Here is an 18,216-nt window from a genome sequence, read left to right as displayed (position 1 = left end):
GGAGCTACAAAAACATGGTAAACAGAATCAGTGGATAATCAGCCTTTGTACCTTCCCCATGTTGGATATATGGAAGCAAGAAATGCACATTTGTTTGTTGGGGGACCCCGGACACTAGAAGCAACAATTAAAACTGCAGCAAAGGCTTTCCATGAATTTTTGGAGATAAAAGGGAAACAGATTACTGCAGATCAACATACGGGGCAAGCAAGGAGCACTCAATAGCAACTATCTTGGAAATTCCCCCCCCTTTTCATAAAACTAAGCTTTGATGCGTCTTGGATAGTGTTCAGTTTGTTGAGTCATTTTTAGAATAACAGGGATCCTCTCTTGGCATTCATCAAAAAAAACTTGAGTGTCTTCAAGCTTAATGTTCCTAGGCACTTAAACCGTTATAGTAACATTTTTGGAAGAGTTTCTCCAAGTCAGTGAGTTAAATAGATTAGAACACTCATTGAAGATCTGAAATAATACGACAGCTAGCTCGTTATGATCCCGGTGCGATAAGGTGGCCTATTTCCATCTACTTGGTTTGCTGGTCCATTCTCAAGAGCAATGCCTTGTGTGTTTCAGGGGCTCATGAATGAAAGTTTTCAAAAAGAAAATAAACCAACTTTGACATCCTGAATTCAACAATGCATCGAGTTCTTTATATTTGAATTCTTTCCATACCATCTCATCCTTCCATTGCATCAATATCCTAATGTGGCTTTGGCTTGATTAGGTATTTCTATGGAAAGCATTCCATAAATGCATTTTCATGTATTATATGTACAGACAAACATTTTCATGTATTGCATTTATATGTTTTATAGGCTTTCCATGAATTGTTCAGAATTACCAAGGGGAAACAGATTCCTATAGATCAAGTCTAGAGGTTGCAAACATCTAGAGACTTCAAAGCTATAGCATTTTAAATGTCCTCCAGCTATAATCAATAAAATTAGATGTTTGGCTGTGGAATGAAATCTTGGATTCAGCCTAAAAACTAGGTTTGGGATCGTGTTGGAGTCATTATAAATGAAAAAGGGGATCCTCTCTTGGCATTATTAAATCAAACTTGAGCCTCTTCAAGCTTAATGGCGTGCTTTAGCATTACGGTGAGGTCTCCAGATTTCATGCATCTAGGAAGAGTTTTTCCAAGTCATCTATGAATTAGATTGCTTACAACAACTCATTGAAATGCTAAACAAAAAATGACAAAGCTGAGATGTAGGTCTCCTAACAATTCTAGAAGATTTCTCATATGAATTGCATTCAACTATTTTCCCCTTGAGATTATGCTTCTTTTGAGTTTTTACCATACAATTCCCTAAATCTTCATGTGGCTCGATATCTTGATCCTCGAAAATCCACCTCTCCATTATCCCACCGCTCAATGACCCTGATAAGGTGACCTATTTCCTCCACTTAGCTTGTGGCCTTATGTAAAAACAATGCCTTGTGTGTTTCATTGGCTCATGAATGAAAGTATTATGCCAAAAAAAAAAAACAAAAAAAGACATTTTTAAAGCTTTTACAGAAAAAGACATTTTAAAAGTTTTTTTCCTGTTTTTCTACTATTACTTGCAGTTTTCTGCCCAAATTGCTGACAGAAAAGTATATTTCCTTGCAAAGGCTATTCATATTATTGGGATTTATCATTTACTGTGTTGGGTGGACAAGCCCCCACCACAAGTTTGTCTAATAAAATTTTATTTCTCTTGACTAAGAAGAAAAATAAATTGTGATTAGGTAGTCTGACGGTGCAGGGGAGACAACGCCGGACTGTTTCAGTTTCTTTCTTTGGTTGGTGGGATTGTGGGACCGCGCTATCTCACCATTTTGACCTGAGAATATGTGTAAAAATATGAGTTTTTATTTATGTATTATTATTATTATTATTTTTTTGAAAATAGATTAATCCGGAGAGTTTCCCCCCACCACACCCCAATTATTATTATTATTAGGAGTGGGTTTATAAAAAAGGAAATATGATAGGAATCCAAATTTTAGGTGTCGAGAGCACAGGAAATTTTAGAGGGAAAACATAGAAAATTAGATGATCAAAGTTGGTCGAGCAGGGGAGAGAGATTGTTAGGAAATTCGAAGAATTGAATTATTATCATTCTTTGTTTTTTTGTATTGTCGTATGCTCTTACATTTATAGTCTCGGACTATTCACCACGTTAACCTAATTATTCTCTTACAATTACTATTTTATCCCTAAATATGTAATAGAATAATACTATATCAAAAGTTTTCTTATTCTGATACCGTGAGTTAATTATTATTTCTTCATCTTCATGAACGTGTTGTTGATTTTCTTTTAAAAAAGATAAACATGTTGATATTTCAACTAAATAATTATGCATATCGATTTGCCAGCTGGATTTCCAATGATTTTTTCAAGAGCGAAAAACACGGAAAAAAATAAGAAGTAGGGGACAGAAAGAGGAAGGCAACTACCATGAAGTGTGAAGTGAGAAACGTTATCATACTAAAAGAAAATTAAAATAAAAAAGACAGCAGAGACCTAGAATAGAAAAATTGTAATTGAAATAATGCAAGCACTGATTAGGGTTTTAGGAATTTTTTTTATTTGGATCCAAGGTTCATCTGGGCCAGCTTGTGCGCACCACGACTACATCTTCAGAGGAGCTTTTTATATAATTAATATAGGCGAGGCTTCGCCTGGTTCCGTAGGGATTCAAACTCTGACTTCCTACATAGAAGCATTGGTTTTTTGCCAACTGAGCCACCCTCGGATTAGGGTTTTAAGATTTGATCAGTCAAAACAAGCAATGCACGTTTCAGATTCAATTTGGATTCCAGAGCAAATCTGTATTGTTGAATAAACACTTCATTCAACAGTCTAGACTTGCTCTGAATCCTAAATCAAATCTGGGTTTTTGATTGCTAGGAGATGCGCTGCTCTCAAGCAAAACCATCAATTATAGGAGTCCTATCTACTTCTACGCTTTTAATTCCCAACAAGGCATTGGTCCCCACCACGCCAGCTTAGAGACTTTCCAATTATTGCTTTAATTTTTTAGTCTTAGACCTAATACACCATATAAAACCAAAAATGAATAAATAGATAAAAGGGTTTTGTGCTTTGTGGAGTAAGAAGACAAAATAGAACATCAACCCTATTCATAGATGTCCATAGAAAACCAAACACTTGGCTCAACTCATCACAAGATCAATTGGCCATTGTGGCCCAGAACCCATCAATTATGGGCAACAAAAGCCAACATATATCAACATATATGATGATAAGATTAACCTTCAACATCCCAAAGCTTGGAGAGCAAACATTGAAACCATCATGTCCTTCATTTTCAAATATATCAAATCAGTAATAATTTTCCTCATTTTACTACGTTTTCATGTCTTCCATTAAAACCCACAAAGCTCCACCTTTCTTCATCTCATCCCATAGCAGAACAAGAACCAGGTATTGGAGATAACTTTTTTTTTCTTTCTTCTTCTCGAGTCTTTCTGGAAAATGGGTGTCCAAGTCTCCAAACAGGTACAGCGACGAAAGGCGATCTCAACCCAGAAGAAGGTTCTCAGTGGTCTGCAACATGACTCTGGCACTGAATACCCTGGTTCAGATTACCATCCACCAAACAGAAAGACCTGGATGCAAGACCTTGATCCTAACAAACTTCACATAAACCAGATCGTTTGGCCAGGTACCCATGACTCAGCAACCAACAAGATTGGAATTCCCTGCATCTCTCGTCCCTTTGCCCAATGCCAAAATCTCTCCATCTACCGTCAACTCGTTAAAGGAACTCGTGTCCTTGACATCCGAGTCCAAGAGGATCGCCGGGTCTGTCATGGTATCCTCAAAACTTACACAGTTGATGTGGTCATCAATGACATCAAGAAGTTCTTGGGGGAGACCCAGTCAGAGATCATAATCCTGGAGATTCGCACCGAGTTCGGCCACCAAGATCCGACGGATTTCGACAAGTATTTGGTCGATCAACTCGGTGAGCTCTTGATCCATCAACATGACAGTGTGTTTGAGAAAACTGTAGCTGAATTGCTGCCCAAGCGTGTGATCTGTGTGTGGAAGCCAAGGAAATCGCCTCAACCCAAAGCAGGAGATCCATTATGGAGCTCAGGTTACTTGAGAGACAATTGGATCGACACTGATTTGCCATCTACCAAGTTCGATAGCAATTTGAAGCATTTGAGTGAGCAACCGATTGTGTTGAAGAGGAGATTCTTCTACAGAGTGGAGAACACAGTGACACCTCAAGCTGATAACCCTGTGTTATGTGTTAAGCCTGTGACCAATCGGATCCATGGCTATGCAAGGCTTTTTATTGCTCAATGCTGTTCTCAGGGTTGTGCAGATCGGTTGCAGATATTCTCTACAGATTTTATTGATGAGGATTTTGTGGATGCTTGTGTTGGGTTTACACATGCTAGAGTTGAAGGGAAGGCCTGAGAATGTTTTGGGATCTTCATGGGTTCGTTCATCTTGGTTGCTGAAGTTCGTATATATTCTTCTTCTTCTTCTTCTAAGTCTAGCTTTCCTTCTGCTCCTTATCACCTGCTTAATTGGTCTTTTCTTTTTGTTTGTAAAACGAATGGGGTGTCTAATGCTCCGTTGTTGATTTGAGGTTATTGTTGTTTGTAGATAAATTTGGGATCTGTGAAGTTAATCAGAGAATCTTATGCATTAATTGCTACCTTTTTTCAGTATCCTCAGAAACTGGATGTATATCCAGCATGAATCTGGATCTTCTGCAGCGACCTTATTGCTTATTTATTAAAATGATTTGTTCTTTTATTCTTTAAGAACAAACCGGTGAGTCAAGTGGTCTGAAGAACCGGTTTTATAGTACATCGAAGACATTCAGTTGGAGAACAAAAACTTGATAAAATAGTCCTAACAATAAAAACCACAACCACCCCACTCCTGTACTCGCAAACCCCTTTTCTTTGGTCTCTTGCCCGTGGGTCTTGCTCAAAAACTAGAATTTTCATACTATGGGTCAAATTGAAAATATCTTCAAAACGGATTTGTCGATCACCCACCCATTTCCAAACAAAGAATGGTCTCTCAGCATAGAAACATGTAAAAAAGGCTTTGTACAAGAATTGGTCTCCAATAATGGAAATGTTAGGAAACACATACTTAGTTGGCTAGAACATCCAAATCCATCAAACACAACCCTTTTTTTTTTTTGGTAAAACCATCAAACACAACCCACAACCCACAACCCACATCTATGGCAATGATGGGTGGTTAGCGAAATGGATGAATGAATGTCCATAGGCATTCAACCAAAAACAAAAACAAAAAAAGAAAAGGAAAGAAAAAATTCCTTAGGCATTAATATTGCTAACTGTTTTTTTCTTTTCTTTTGCTATTAAGTAGGTGAGCTATCAATGTGTAGGTGAGCCTCTATGTGGAATACTACATCAAGACACAAAAGCCGATTAGAAAGAGAGACCTCATTATTGAAGCTTATCCAAAAAGTTCAGTTCCTGTGCTTGATATATATTTTGGTCCTATCACTTCATGTGGCTAACATGAAATTTTCTTTCAAGCAAGTAAACAGTTTATATTGAAAAAAAAGCCAGTGTCCCAAAAGTTAATTTTCCTTTTTAGATGAATAAAAAATTCTTTACTAAAAGGAAATATTTCTTTTTTGGATGAATAAAAAATTCATCACCAAAAAGGAAAGAAGGGGAAGAAGGGGGGGGGGGGGAGGTGAGTATGAAGGGAGCCAAAGGGCCAAGCCCAACAGAGGCCCACAAGGCCAAACAGAACAAAACACAATGTGGACTATAGACGGAAATGGAAGCTTAACTAAAAAATCATTGGCAAGGGAGAGGCGACCTTTTGTTGATCGAAAGCTTCTCCATAGTTCCCAAAGAGACAGGGAAAGGGGACTAAGGGGCTCACAAGCAACCACCAATATGGGACCAGGGTTAGGCTCCATCAGAGGGAAGGGCCAGGCCTAGAGGAGGACACTGGGCAAGACCTAAAGGGGGGGGGGAGACAGATGAAGGTTGACAAGAAGAGGGCCAAGGAGGGGAGGGAGAATAAGGAAGCCCTGATGGGGGGATGGGTCTGGGAGGAGGACTGGAGGGAGAGAATGGGAAGGAGTGTAGTTCAGCACTTCAGCCTAGTTGTGAGAGAATGGTTGTTGATCCTTAGGTTAATTTTAAGTAGAATATCAGAGAGACATAAGCTTAGTCGAGATAGCAAAATGTGGATGAATAAAGATAATACAATCATAAGATATTTTTGGACAATTTCCTAGAGTGCTTCCCAGAGGGCTCATTTTATTGTGAACATTGCGGAAATTAAGAGTTGTACGGCAATGTTTCTATTCCATTTCCTTGTTTTGATGTAAAAAACTGTTTATCCTATCCATTTCCAGTGTTTCTCACTCTTTTTGGGTACTAAAATCATTTATGGGTAGTGGTTAATAAGAAGAAAAAATAGGTTTTCATAATTTAGAAGAAAAAAAATGAAATAGAGAATAAACTTTGAGTTTTTAGGGTTTCAAAATAGAAGATTATGTTGTGATGCCTAAAAGACAAAAACGCCTCTGCCTTTTCGAGAGAAGTGTTTCTACTCCCCAACCCCGAAAAAAAAAAGCACTCACGCAAAAGACAAGAAATAGGAACATTGCCACAACCCCTTTATCGTCTCTAGTTTACTTCCTCCAATTCCTCTCAAGTTTTAGTCCAAAAACATGACACTTTAACTACTCAAAAATATAACGGTGGGTTCTTAATCCCACAATTTCCAAAGTTTCTTAAATCTAATCTAGAATCTCCCCATGGTTTTCCTTCTTCCATTCACGTTCCTCTTTCCATTATTTTCTCTCACCCTCCCCAGTCCTTCTATTCACATTTCTCCTTCCATTCACCTTTTAATTTCCCAAGTCCAATTAATGAATCTTCACATACCTGAGCATATGTGAATGTATGTTAAGCATCCTGATGGAATTCACATACATGAGGCCGGATTCCCTGTACTGCTTTACTCTTATTTCTTTGTAATTAAACTGAGAGGGATAAGAGAAGATTGATAGTAATTCTACTCTTCATTGAAGGTAAAGCAGATCTCATCTCTTGTCTGATAGAAAAAGCAGATATCATCTCACTTTCTACATATGCAATCTCGCTGAACCATTAAGTCCTAGTGTAGGTTGTTATGTGATACCTATTCTGTTTAGATCTTTAGCTCAACCAATAAGACATAACTCATTTCAAGAAGGAAGGTTACCAAAATTGATGCTGGACAAGTGAGATGGCTCATAATTAGGTATGACTACCAACCCTACCACATTTGAGGACATTGGCAGGAATAGGCGCTTCATCTTGGGTTGGTATTTTTGAAGGGTCATCTTGCCCAACCCCCTTCACTCTGATGTATAGTTCTTGGCCAAGATACCATCTTTCTGCCTCTTGAGATCTCACATTCCACATCCCTTGGTTGTCCAATTCCACCATTATCGCTGTCCATGAGTTTGGGTATACCTGCCTCAGCAGCCAAACAAATTCAGAATAAGATAATAATACCGAATTGCAGATTCATGATAGAAGTATTAACACAAACACCTTATGTGCACAAACCTGGATCGTAGAGCGAGAAATGGCGTCGACCATGTTATACGTCGATCGTTTACTGTCATCCCACGATCCCTCATCCATCCTATCACAACCCAAATTGAGAGTTTTCAATAAAAAAAAGATGATCAACTCAATATGAAGCTAGCTCACTCACCCAACAACAAAGAAGTTGTAGCCATCGATGTGCCAAGTTTGCAACACTGGTAGGGGGTTCTGAAACACAATGTGAATGAAATTTCGGTATTTGAGGTTTAGAATGGAGGTTCCTAGAACTGGGTTTCGACCATCTGGTGACAGGGGAATGGAATCTGTGTCGAAGACATCATAAAGATGGAAATAGTCTGCTAGCTTCAATGGCGTATCTGGGTGTACAAATGAAATGCCATTCACTGTGTAACGCTGGTGGTCTCTTATGATTGCCATGTCATTCTCGAGAATGATGTTCTCTGATACTTTGATGCGGCCGTAATGGAAGGAGCCCTGTGGGTTTGGTCTAGCTGCTCCTACTGACAAGTCCCACCTGCAGAAACAAAACAAAAAAAAAATGAAAGGAATCAAACAATTTTGACCTTTACACCTTCAAAATATGGACTTTGATTCAAGTATAACTTTTTAATTTTTTTTTCCTGTAAAAAATTGAAAAACTTCATAGAAAATTCAAGTAAGACCTTTAACTTAGAACATAATCTCAGAATAAATATTTAAAAAATATAGTAGGTGATGCAGTTTTGGGGGGATTTAGATCTTCTAAATAAGTGGGTTCGATTGATCTGTGGTGTCTGTGTCAGGTGAGCTATGAGAAGAGATTTTGGAGGTCCACAGTAGAAAATTTGAGTTATACTTGAGGAAGGGAAAGGAAATTGATCAAATGGGCCTGGGCTGTATAAATATACCTTATTGAACGGGCTTGATCCAATGAGTATCTAAAATCAAATGTTGCAGGACCAGGTGGATATGGGCCTGATGGATTTCCTTGAGAGCCTGGATACTGTATAACCGCAATGCCGTCGAGCTCCGGAACGGTGAACCGGGAGGTTGCCACCATATAATACGTCCCAGATGAATGATTAGCAGTGACGAGAACGGAGAGGGATTGGCCGACGTGGATGTCGAGATTCTCGTAATACTGTTTCAAGGTGTAAGATCCCTCTATCTCAACCAATTGCATTAGGTGACCTTCAATTCTGAAGTTCAAAGAGGTTTTCAAGCCCACATTTGAGATTCTTAGACGGTAGGTAGCTCCTGTAACCAAAACCTTGATTTCAGATATTGTATGATACATCAGTTCAAATGAGAGGATGTGTGATACTGGGCCAATTGATATGGGTCTAGGCCCAAATACAAAGCCCATATGCCACCTGAAATCAGTAACTTGGCAATGTTACCTGGAATAAATGCAAATTTTGAATGATAAGGACCAACGCCATTGATGACAATCCCATCAGGTACAGGCAAAGAGTTGCCACGATCAAGTGAAGCCCTCAATTCCTGCAAGCCAAATGCACTAATTAATCATTTTCTTCCACTCAAGAATGTTGTGAACTGACACACAATAGTGAAGAAGAAGAACACAAGCAAAACACACTCAAGAAAAACAGGATTTAAAGGATGAAAAATACTGAAAACAAAGAATCTTCATATGCTTACCCGGTGGTTTGCATTGTACCAGTCACTAATCAAGACATCAAATTCTTGGTGGGGAGGAGAGAATGGAACTGGAATTACAGCTCGATTGTTGATTCGAACAGCTCCATATCCACCTGAAGCTTTCTGAAGAAAAAGCGAAGGGAAATAGAAAAAGCTTCCTATTTGATCCTTCAGTTGGAAACTGTAAGTCCAGTTCTTCCCTGGCGGAATTGGGCAGTTCGTCCCTTTCACTCCATCTTGCCATGAATTTCTCCTCTGCTGCACCCCGTTCCTAGCAGAAGAGAAAACAAATCAAACCCATTAACCCTAAAAAAATATAAATCAAAGAACACGATTAGATTAATCAGAATTTAACATCTAAATCAACTTAATTACCATGTGAAGAGGAATGGCTCAGGAAGGTCGTTTTGAACATTGATGTGCAAGACATCGTTGGTGGTGGCGTTTAAAGTTGGACCAGGAAACTGATCGTTGATCACAATCACCTGTTTGGATACTCCAAGGGGAGCCAGTGGAGCGTAAGAAACTCTCCAATCTAAGTTAACATGTGGACTGCTGGCAATGGCGAATCCAATAAGTAGGAAAAGATGAAGTTGAATGCAGGTTGCTTCCATGATCGAGTTACGGCAAGCCCAGATGAACCAAAACAGTTACAGAAAACCCTAATACAGAGTTCAAAGAAGACAACCCATGAAGTATATTTGTGAAGCAAGAAATCTCTTTAAAGATTTGGATAATGTTAAGAAACAGAAAAAGATCCAAGAATATTGCAGAAAGATAAAGGTCTGAAGATGAAATTGAGAATAAAGAGAGGAGAGGAAAGCGAGAGAGACAAAGAGAGGTGGGAGAGATGAAACTTCGTTCCTAAGATTTTAGGATAGTTAGGTTGTTCACATGGGCCATGCAAGAGAGAGAGAACTGAGACGAGATTTATAGAGATACAGCCATGGCTTAAATAAGCAAGCTCAAATTTAAATCACGAATCTGATTCTAAAGGGAGTTTGGTAATCATGTATTTATAAAATTTGATCTGGTCTTAGAACTTCAAAGTTGAAAGCAAGAAACTTACAACGCTTCACTTAAGTAGCTTCATTCTTACAATTGATTTTATGGGAGAGCATCTAGCTGCTGTTGCTTTTGTTCTGTTTTTTTTTTCTTTTATTTGTTTATTTATTTCTTTTAATCTCTCTCTTTCTCTTAAGCAATTAAGAAAATAAGACCACATGAATCTGAGTCGGAAAGCAGGTTGGGCATGCAGTTCTCATGAGTGAGATTTCTTTGGGGTCTTTGGGTGCAAAAGGAAGTCATACCATGCAGTTGCGCATCTCCTACAATTTCTTTCCTCCTTTGATTGGTTTCGTAGTAACTTCATGTGTTCTTGCTATTTATAGGAGAGAATCAGCAAAAGAGAGCTTCTCCGGCACAAACCCATCAAAGCCTCCAAGGTAGATCCTTCTCGGATACTTTTTGTTTTTAATCTTAAGTGTTCAATCTCTTTTGCTTTCACTTTATATCAATTATCTCCTTTTATCATTTGATTCTTTTTCTAACTATTGGGGTTACTGTTTTGAGTCCGGATCGTCTCCCCTCTATAATCCCTGTGGGCTGTTGACCACAAACTACAGGGGGCCACTAGGTATTCGTGATGGGACCCATTTTTTAAAATTTATTTTTATATTTTTTACTTGTGGGTCCCATGTGTCAGTGGTTATAAAGCCATCGGGAGAACATAGAATGCTCCCCATCGGTGAGATGATCCACACTCATTATTGTAGATGTTTTAGTGGATCAAAAAGTTAAATGGGGGCATCTCTTTCCACAATAGCTTCAAGAGTTCAATACCAGATGGATTCCTAAAAGTCTCAGTCCTGTGCCTTTAATGCACAAGATTGTCTTGCGAAATTTTGGACCATCAGATTTGAGATCTCTGACGAAATTTCAATCTCAATTGTTAACGAGATCTAGAGCCGACGGCCCAGAATGTTTCCTAAACGATCCTAAATATTAATGCGTAGGGCAAAAGCAAGGTTCGATGGATACTTTTTTCTTCACTGGGTGGAGAATAAATGAGATGTACTTTATTATCAATGGAGAGTGAAATTAATTACGTCTTTTCATCCCCATCTTTGTTTTAAATTGATGAAAGAGATAACGCCATTTTCACAAATATAAAACGACATCCTATATTAGAAACTTGATTAGAAATACCAATAACATTTTAATGAAGGACTGATCAAGGTTTAAAGTATCGGTATCGAGTATCGTATCGGTCAAGTGATTTTAAGAGACGTATCGTCTGGCTAATGTATTTGAGTGTAATTCAATGGAGAGACATATTGAGATGTATAATATCGGTGTGGTCAAATACGGATATGTATCGGCTAGTATTGTATGGTATCCTGGGATACTTTAAATCTTGGGACTGATTACTCCCTAATCCCGGCATAGGCTTACAAGATTGTTGATATCTCCAATAACAAAGATAATGTGTATGGTGTGATGATTCCTTCGCGCTTAAAACCTTGGGCTTTCAAATAATAATGACCTTTTGATAATGTTATATATGTAATCAACAAAACAATTTCTTTAGGGGTGGTTGTAGACTAACATTTCTATGTAGGAGGTTATAGTTCGAATTCTCTTGTGGCTATGGGCAAAGTCTTGCCTATATTAATTATAAAAATTTTCATGATGATGTAATCGATGTCAAGTCTATAAACGTCAACAAGACATTCCTTTATCGAAAAAAAAGAAGAAATAGTTCCTTTAGGGGTGTTTTATCAATTAACACTCCAAGATTCGAGACTATTATTGATATATTCCTCCGACGTTTAAGTTGATTATGATCTTTTATTTCATATAAGAAGATTAATAGAAACCTGTGATTAGAAGCTGTCAATTTAAAATGGGTTTAAGACTTAAAAAAGAAAAAGAAAAAAAAGGTAAGTATCATTTACCTCTTAGTTGACCAAATGACATTTGGACCCCTCTTAGTTGGATAATATCACTTACCTCCCTTCTAAGCTGGCAAAGTTATTGAACACCTCCATTTTGTTAACTTTTTCCATTAAGTTCTATTTTTTTCCGTTAAATATTTTTTAAAACCCCAAATTGCCCTGACTTAAAATTATATTTTAGTTTAAATCTTAAATTACCCTTCATTACTATAGCAGTTAAAATCCTATACTATCCTCATTTTATATTATTTTTAAAACCTAAAATACCCTCAATTATTTTAGTAGTTAAAACCTTAAATTACCCCTCAATTAATTTTATTTAAAATATCAAAATACCCCTATGTTTTTTGCTTAATTATATGTTTCATTCTCATTAGAATAAAGAAAAAATTCAATCAAAAAATTTTAATTTAGGTTTCATTTCCTTCTTTCTTCTTTATTTTTATTTATTTATTTTTTCTAATGAGAGAAAGATATTTAGATTAAAAGACAAAGGGGTATTTTAGGGTCTTGAAATAAAATTAATTGAGGATAATTTAAAGTTTTAACTATTAAAATAATTAAAGGTATTTTGGGGTTTTAACAATAATATTAAATGAGGATAATTTAGGATTTTAATTAATAGAGTAATTGAGAATAATTTGAGGTTTTAAACTAAAATACCTTTTTAATTAAGGATAATTTTGGGTTTTAGAAAAATATTTAGTAAAACTAGAACTTAACAGAAAAAGTTAAAAGAAGGGAGGTATTTGATAACTTTAATAGGTAAGAGGAGAGGTGAGTGATATTATCCGACTAAAGGGAGTCCAAGTGTCATTTAGTAGCGTTTTGGTTAATTCAGGTAGGGATTAATTTTTGCGGGAATATTTCTATGTAAATTTTGCCACTTATAAGTGGATAGTCATTCTCCTCTGTTGTGAGTATTATTCTCCTCCACAGTGAATGTTAACCTATTTCTTTCATCATAGAGGGTATTCTCCTCTACAGTGAGTGTTAACCTATTTCTTTTTTCATAGAGGGTGTTGCTTGGTGGTTGAGGTTGAACTCCCTATGGCATCTATGAGAGGCAGAGTTAGAGCTCTGATGAGAGGCAGGGCCGGGGAAGAAATACTCCTGGTAACAGAAAATAATAGCAACAACATGCCTGAGTTAGTACTATCCGATGACGATGGGTTAGATGTCGATGAACATGTTGAGGACGTAGCAAATGTGGTTCGAATCAATATTCTAGTGGGCAAGATTTTGGAAGGGAAACCTTAGAGTAAGCAGGCACTATACATTGGATGTCTAGGAAAATATTAGCAAAGCACAAATCTAAAGGGGGACTAGGATTAAGAGACTTATGGTTGCACGATTGAGCACTCCTAAGTAAAGTGGCATGGAGATTGATAGTAGAGCCGGATTCGAATTGGGCCAAGTCATAAAGGCAGTCTACTTCCCCTCATGTGATTTCTTAGAGGCTAGATTGGGAAATTCTCCCTCATGGACATGGAGGAGCATCTTAGAGGTGAGAGAAGTTATTAAACTTGGGTGGATTTGGAGTATTGGCAAAGGCAATAAGATAGATGTTTGGAAGGACCTTTGGACACCTAACTTGAAGGACTTCAAAATTACTTCACATAAGCCCAATGGATGTAATATCAAGATGGTCAAGGATCTTATTGATAGGGAGAGTAGTACATGGAATGAAACGGAAATCAAAAAATGGTTCAAGGGGGTTGAGGCCAAGGCAATCTTATCCATCCATTTATCTCTATTTCGTAAAGAGGATGAGCCAATATGGGGTGGAAGCAATGATGGTAAATTCTCGGTGAAGAGTGCAAATAAATTACAAGAAAAAATGCATCAAGAGGAGGAGGTAGGTAGACCATCTTCATCAAAATCACATGGGTGGGAGGAACTACAAGTCGAGGAATGGAATAATCTATAGAAGTGGCCCACCTTACCCAAGATAAACTATTTCTTATGGAGAGCATGTAATGAAAGTCTTGTAACATTGGAAGGAATAAAAAGTAAGGGTGTTAAAGGAGACACTACTTGTGGAGAGTGTGGGGAGCAAGAGGAGAACATTCCACATATCCTTTACCAATGCAATTTTGCTAGGCAAGTATGGTTTGGCATCCCTCTATCTTGGAGAAATACATCAACAAATTCGGGAAGCATGGCCAAATGGATAAAAGGATGGAGAGAGGTAAGAAAGGTAAGTGAGGAATCTTATAGCCTTATCTCCTTCATAGCTTGGACCCTTTGGAGGGCAAGAAATGATAGTGTGAAAGGAGACAAAAGATGGACAGTTTTTTAAGTGATTCATGGAGCATTAAGAGCCCATAAAGAGTTTTGGGAAAATGGGAGGAATCATGTTAAAGAAACAAGGACAAGAAGCTTTCATGAAAGTAACAGCTCTAATTGGGTTCCTCCCTATCACCCCTTCATCAAATTGAATGTTGATGCTTCATGGAAGGAAAAGGAGAGGAAATAATGTGGTCTTGGATTTGTGGGGTGTAGCTGGGATAGGAGGCCAAAGATTGCATGGTCCATACCATCACATTTTTCTTCAATCTTAGAAGGAGAGGCTTTAGTACTTCGTGAAGCACTACTTTTCACCTTGGCAGACGGCATTGACTATGTGCATGCAGAATTCGACAACCAACTACTAGTCAATATAAGTAAGAATCACAACACAAGTTGCCCCCCTATGGGTTAAGCCTTTGGTGGATGACATTAGTAAATTGGTAGAAAGCTTTTTGGGTTTTGTGATTTCTTATGTACCTTAGAAAACTAATGTATTAGCAGACATCCTAGCTAGGGAGGCCCTTTTGGTTGAGAGCCCAAAAGAATGGTCATTTTCCAATGAGTGGTTATTAGAGTTTTACTCGACAACATCCTATGTTCAAAATTAAAGACAAGCTTGGTTACCAAAAAAAAAAAGGAAGAAAACAAAGAAAGAAGAAAGAATCTCTGAGCAAGTTTAAATAGGATTAAAAAAAAAAAAGAAGGATAAATATCATTAACTTTCTTTTTGAAAGATGACCAAATGACTCTTGAATATCCTCTTGATTGATAATATCACTTATTTCCCTCTTACTTGACAAAGGTTAAAGGTGTCAAACACATCCATTCTATTAATTGCTTCAATTTTACTTTCATCATTAAATTTTTTCTAAAAGCCCAAATTACCTTTAACTAAATCGATGTTTTAGGTTAAAGCTAAATTACCCTTAATTACCTTAGTAATTAAAATCATAAATTACCTTAAATTAATAGTATTGTTAAAATCCCAAAATACCCTTATATTATTTAATTTAGACATTTTTTCATCATTAAAAAAAAGAAAAAGAAAAGAAAACATAAGAAAGATATCTAGATTTTCTAATTAATTTTTTTTCTTCTAATAAAAGAAAGAAGTTTAGATTAAAAAATATAGGGGTAATTTTAGGATTGTAAGAATAAAATTAACTAATGGTAATCTAAATTTTAATTACCAAGATAACTAAGAATATTTTGGAGTTTTAACAGTAATGTTAATTGAAGGTATTAATTAAGGTTAGAACTACTAAGGTAATTGAGGTACTCTAAGGTTTAAATTACATACTTTTTCATTTAAGGATAATTTTGAGTTTTAAAAAAAAATTATAAAATAAAACTAGAATTTAACTAAAAAAGTTAAGAGAATAGAAGTATATGATATCTTTATCAGGTAAAGAGGGAATGTAAATGATATTTATTCAAGTAAGTGGAGGTCCAAACACCATTTAGTCAAATAAGAAAAAAGATAAATAATATTTCTCACAAGAAATTGTTTTGTGAAATGTAAGACCACAATCAAAAGTTGAAAAAAAAAAAAGAGAGACCACAAGCAAAAACTCTATAATAATGAATTAATTAAAAAACTGACTCTTGGTCTGCTTGAAATGTATACATCCTTTGGGGAAACAAAGGGTTTACATCCCTTTTATAATTATAAGCGGCAACTCGTAAAAATTATAGATCAGCAAGTCCTGTTGAATTGACGCAATATGAATATATGATTTTAAATTTAAATTACAAAAACTAGTATTCAACCCAGAATCATTTGGTACTAGAGGTTCTCTTTCTTTGTTCTAGTTTCTAAAGATTTGGTTTTTTTTTTTTGTTGTTGTTGTTTTCTGGGGTCATCTTCAATACAAATTTAAAAGAAAATAATAAACAATAAATAGTCTGCATTTAGTGTGCCCTCAATTTGTCGAGTATGAATTGGTTTTTTAAACTATACCATTAAATTTGATTTCTTATCATTATCAAATTAGTCATAGCAATTGGGGACCTACTCGTGCGTGGAAAAGGTGATGTAAGAGTGGAGTCCGAATCCTCATCCCGTCGAGGGAGCACAGCTGCTCCCCGATGGCTTCCCAACCACACAAATTCGTGGGGCCCACAGGTAAAAACCACTTTTTGAAAAAAAAAAAAAAAAACCTTCAAATTTTCACCTATGGGCCCCACGTGTTTGGAAAGCCGTCGGAGAGCAGTCTATGCTCCCCCGACGGGGTGATGATCCGGACTAATAAGGAGTGGATGTTTGAACCTATTATGTCTCTACATGGAAGACTACTACCACCTCTGTGTTAGAAACATATTCACAAATCATACTTATAATGGTTAAAACTTTTATTTTTATTTATTTATTTAGTGTGAATCATAATTAAGACTTAATAGCACAAGTTTGGTCCATAAACACAAAATGCCAACGATGAGAGAGAGAATAAGATACGATGGAAATTTGCTGAGTCAGCTCAGAACAAAATGCCTACACATATTAAGATTAACTACTAAGCCATATGAAATAAAGCCCACATTCACATCCTCTACAATTTCCACTTTATATTTTTTCTATAACTCTTATGTAGAATTGCGACATATGGCAGTTAATTAACCAATAGTCGAATTAAAACCCAATTATAAACCTGAATTTAATAAGTTCCTAAAATTAAGTCTCAAGAATAAAGTAGAGACGACATTGAAAGAATTTTAAAAATTTATTATGTTGAATTTTTAGTTGGGTTTTAATTGTAACTACTAAATAATTAATTGTGATGTGTGGCAATCCTATATAGAAATTACTTGAACTTGTGGGGATGAGAATTACCCGAGTAATTAAAAGCCCCTAGATAATCATTCTTAACACAATTAATAATTTATGTAAAGAATCTTTCCTTGACCAACGGGGATTGGTCCAAGTGGTAAACAGCTTGGTCCGCTTAAGCAAGGTTCCAATATCAAAACCTGTTGGGAAACTCACCCACCACAGCCAGGTGTGCGACCCGGGTCGAACACGCCTTGAAAACCGGGATTGACAACCAAAAAAAATATCTTTCCTCCCTCTTTTTTAGTTCGTCTGTTAAAATTATAAATAACCCAAAAGCTTCCCTTCCCTTCCCTTCTCATTCCAAAACATGGCAACCACATCTTCATCTTGTTCTTCTCTTGGATCCTCTTCTTGTTTTCTCGGCCAAAAACTCCCCTCAACCACCACCACCTCCACCACCTTACCGTCTGCTGTAAAATTCCGGCGACTTCGCTTGGTTAACTCTGCGGAGAGCACCAGATCGTCTCGCCTTTGTTCTTCCAACATGATTTCGCCGGCATCGCTTTATGAAGTACTCGGCATACCCAGCGAAGCTACCCATCAGGAAATCAGAACGGCGTATCGGCAATTGGCGCGTGTTTGTCATCCAGATGCGGTGGCGACAGATCGGAAAGATAAATCCACCGGTGAATTCATCAAGATCAACGCCGCCTATTCTACGCTCGCCGATCCTCGGAAACGTGCGGATTACGATCAAGAACTCTTCAGCAGGCAACGATTACACAGATTTCCTCCTGGGTTTTCTGTCTATACTCGCCGGAATTGGGAGACCGATCAGTGCTGGTAGAACAAGTACCAAAAGATTAGCTTACGCCTGAGATTTCAGGCGAGAAGCCGTAGCCGTAGTGGAGATGAACAATGATTCATCTTGTAAATCGTAAATGCATTACAACA

General features: G+C 37.1%; 2 protein-coding genes and 1 pseudogene across 2 annotated transcripts; 2 read left to right on the top strand and 1 right to left on the bottom strand.

Annotated features, from left to right (window-relative positions):
* The first annotated feature begins 3,245 nt into the window (after positions 1-3,245).
* On the top strand, positions 3,246-4,780 carry LOC149015082 (uncharacterized). Its single transcript, XM_089155734.1, has one exon. It carries the CDS (start codon positions 3,491-3,493, stop codon positions 4,445-4,447), a length of 957 nt encoding a protein of 318 aa, XP_089011860.1. The 5' UTR covers positions 3,246-3,490; the 3' UTR covers positions 4,448-4,780.
* A 2,268-nt stretch (positions 4,781-7,048) lies between these two features.
* On the bottom strand, positions 7,049-9,958 carry SKS18 (SKU5 similar 18). The gene is made up of 7 exons (XM_089155768.1): positions 9,619-9,958; positions 9,244-9,514; positions 8,982-9,084; positions 8,490-8,838; positions 7,751-8,116; positions 7,600-7,678; positions 7,049-7,503 (listed from the first exon to the last, which is right to left on the bottom strand). The coding sequence occupies exons 1-7, from the start codon at positions 9,855-9,857 to the stop codon at positions 7,285-7,287; spliced, it is 1,626 nt and encodes a 541-aa protein (XP_089011894.1). The 5' UTR covers positions 9,858-9,958; the 3' UTR covers positions 7,049-7,284.
* A 7,671-nt stretch (positions 9,959-17,629) lies between these two features.
* LOC149015080 (chaperone protein dnaJ 11, chloroplastic pseudogene) lies at positions 17,630-18,109 on the top strand (annotated as a pseudogene).
* The last annotated feature ends 107 nt before the right edge of the window (positions 18,110-18,216 follow it).

Source organism: Hakea prostrata, chromosome 5, assembly GCF_041222555.1.
Source record: "Hakea prostrata isolate BN-2017 chromosome 5, UWA_Hpros_2, whole genome shotgun sequence".
Taxonomy (NCBI): Eukaryota; Viridiplantae; Streptophyta; class Magnoliopsida; order Proteales; family Proteaceae; genus Hakea; species Hakea prostrata.
This window is presented reverse-complemented; position numbering and strand designations above follow the sequence as displayed.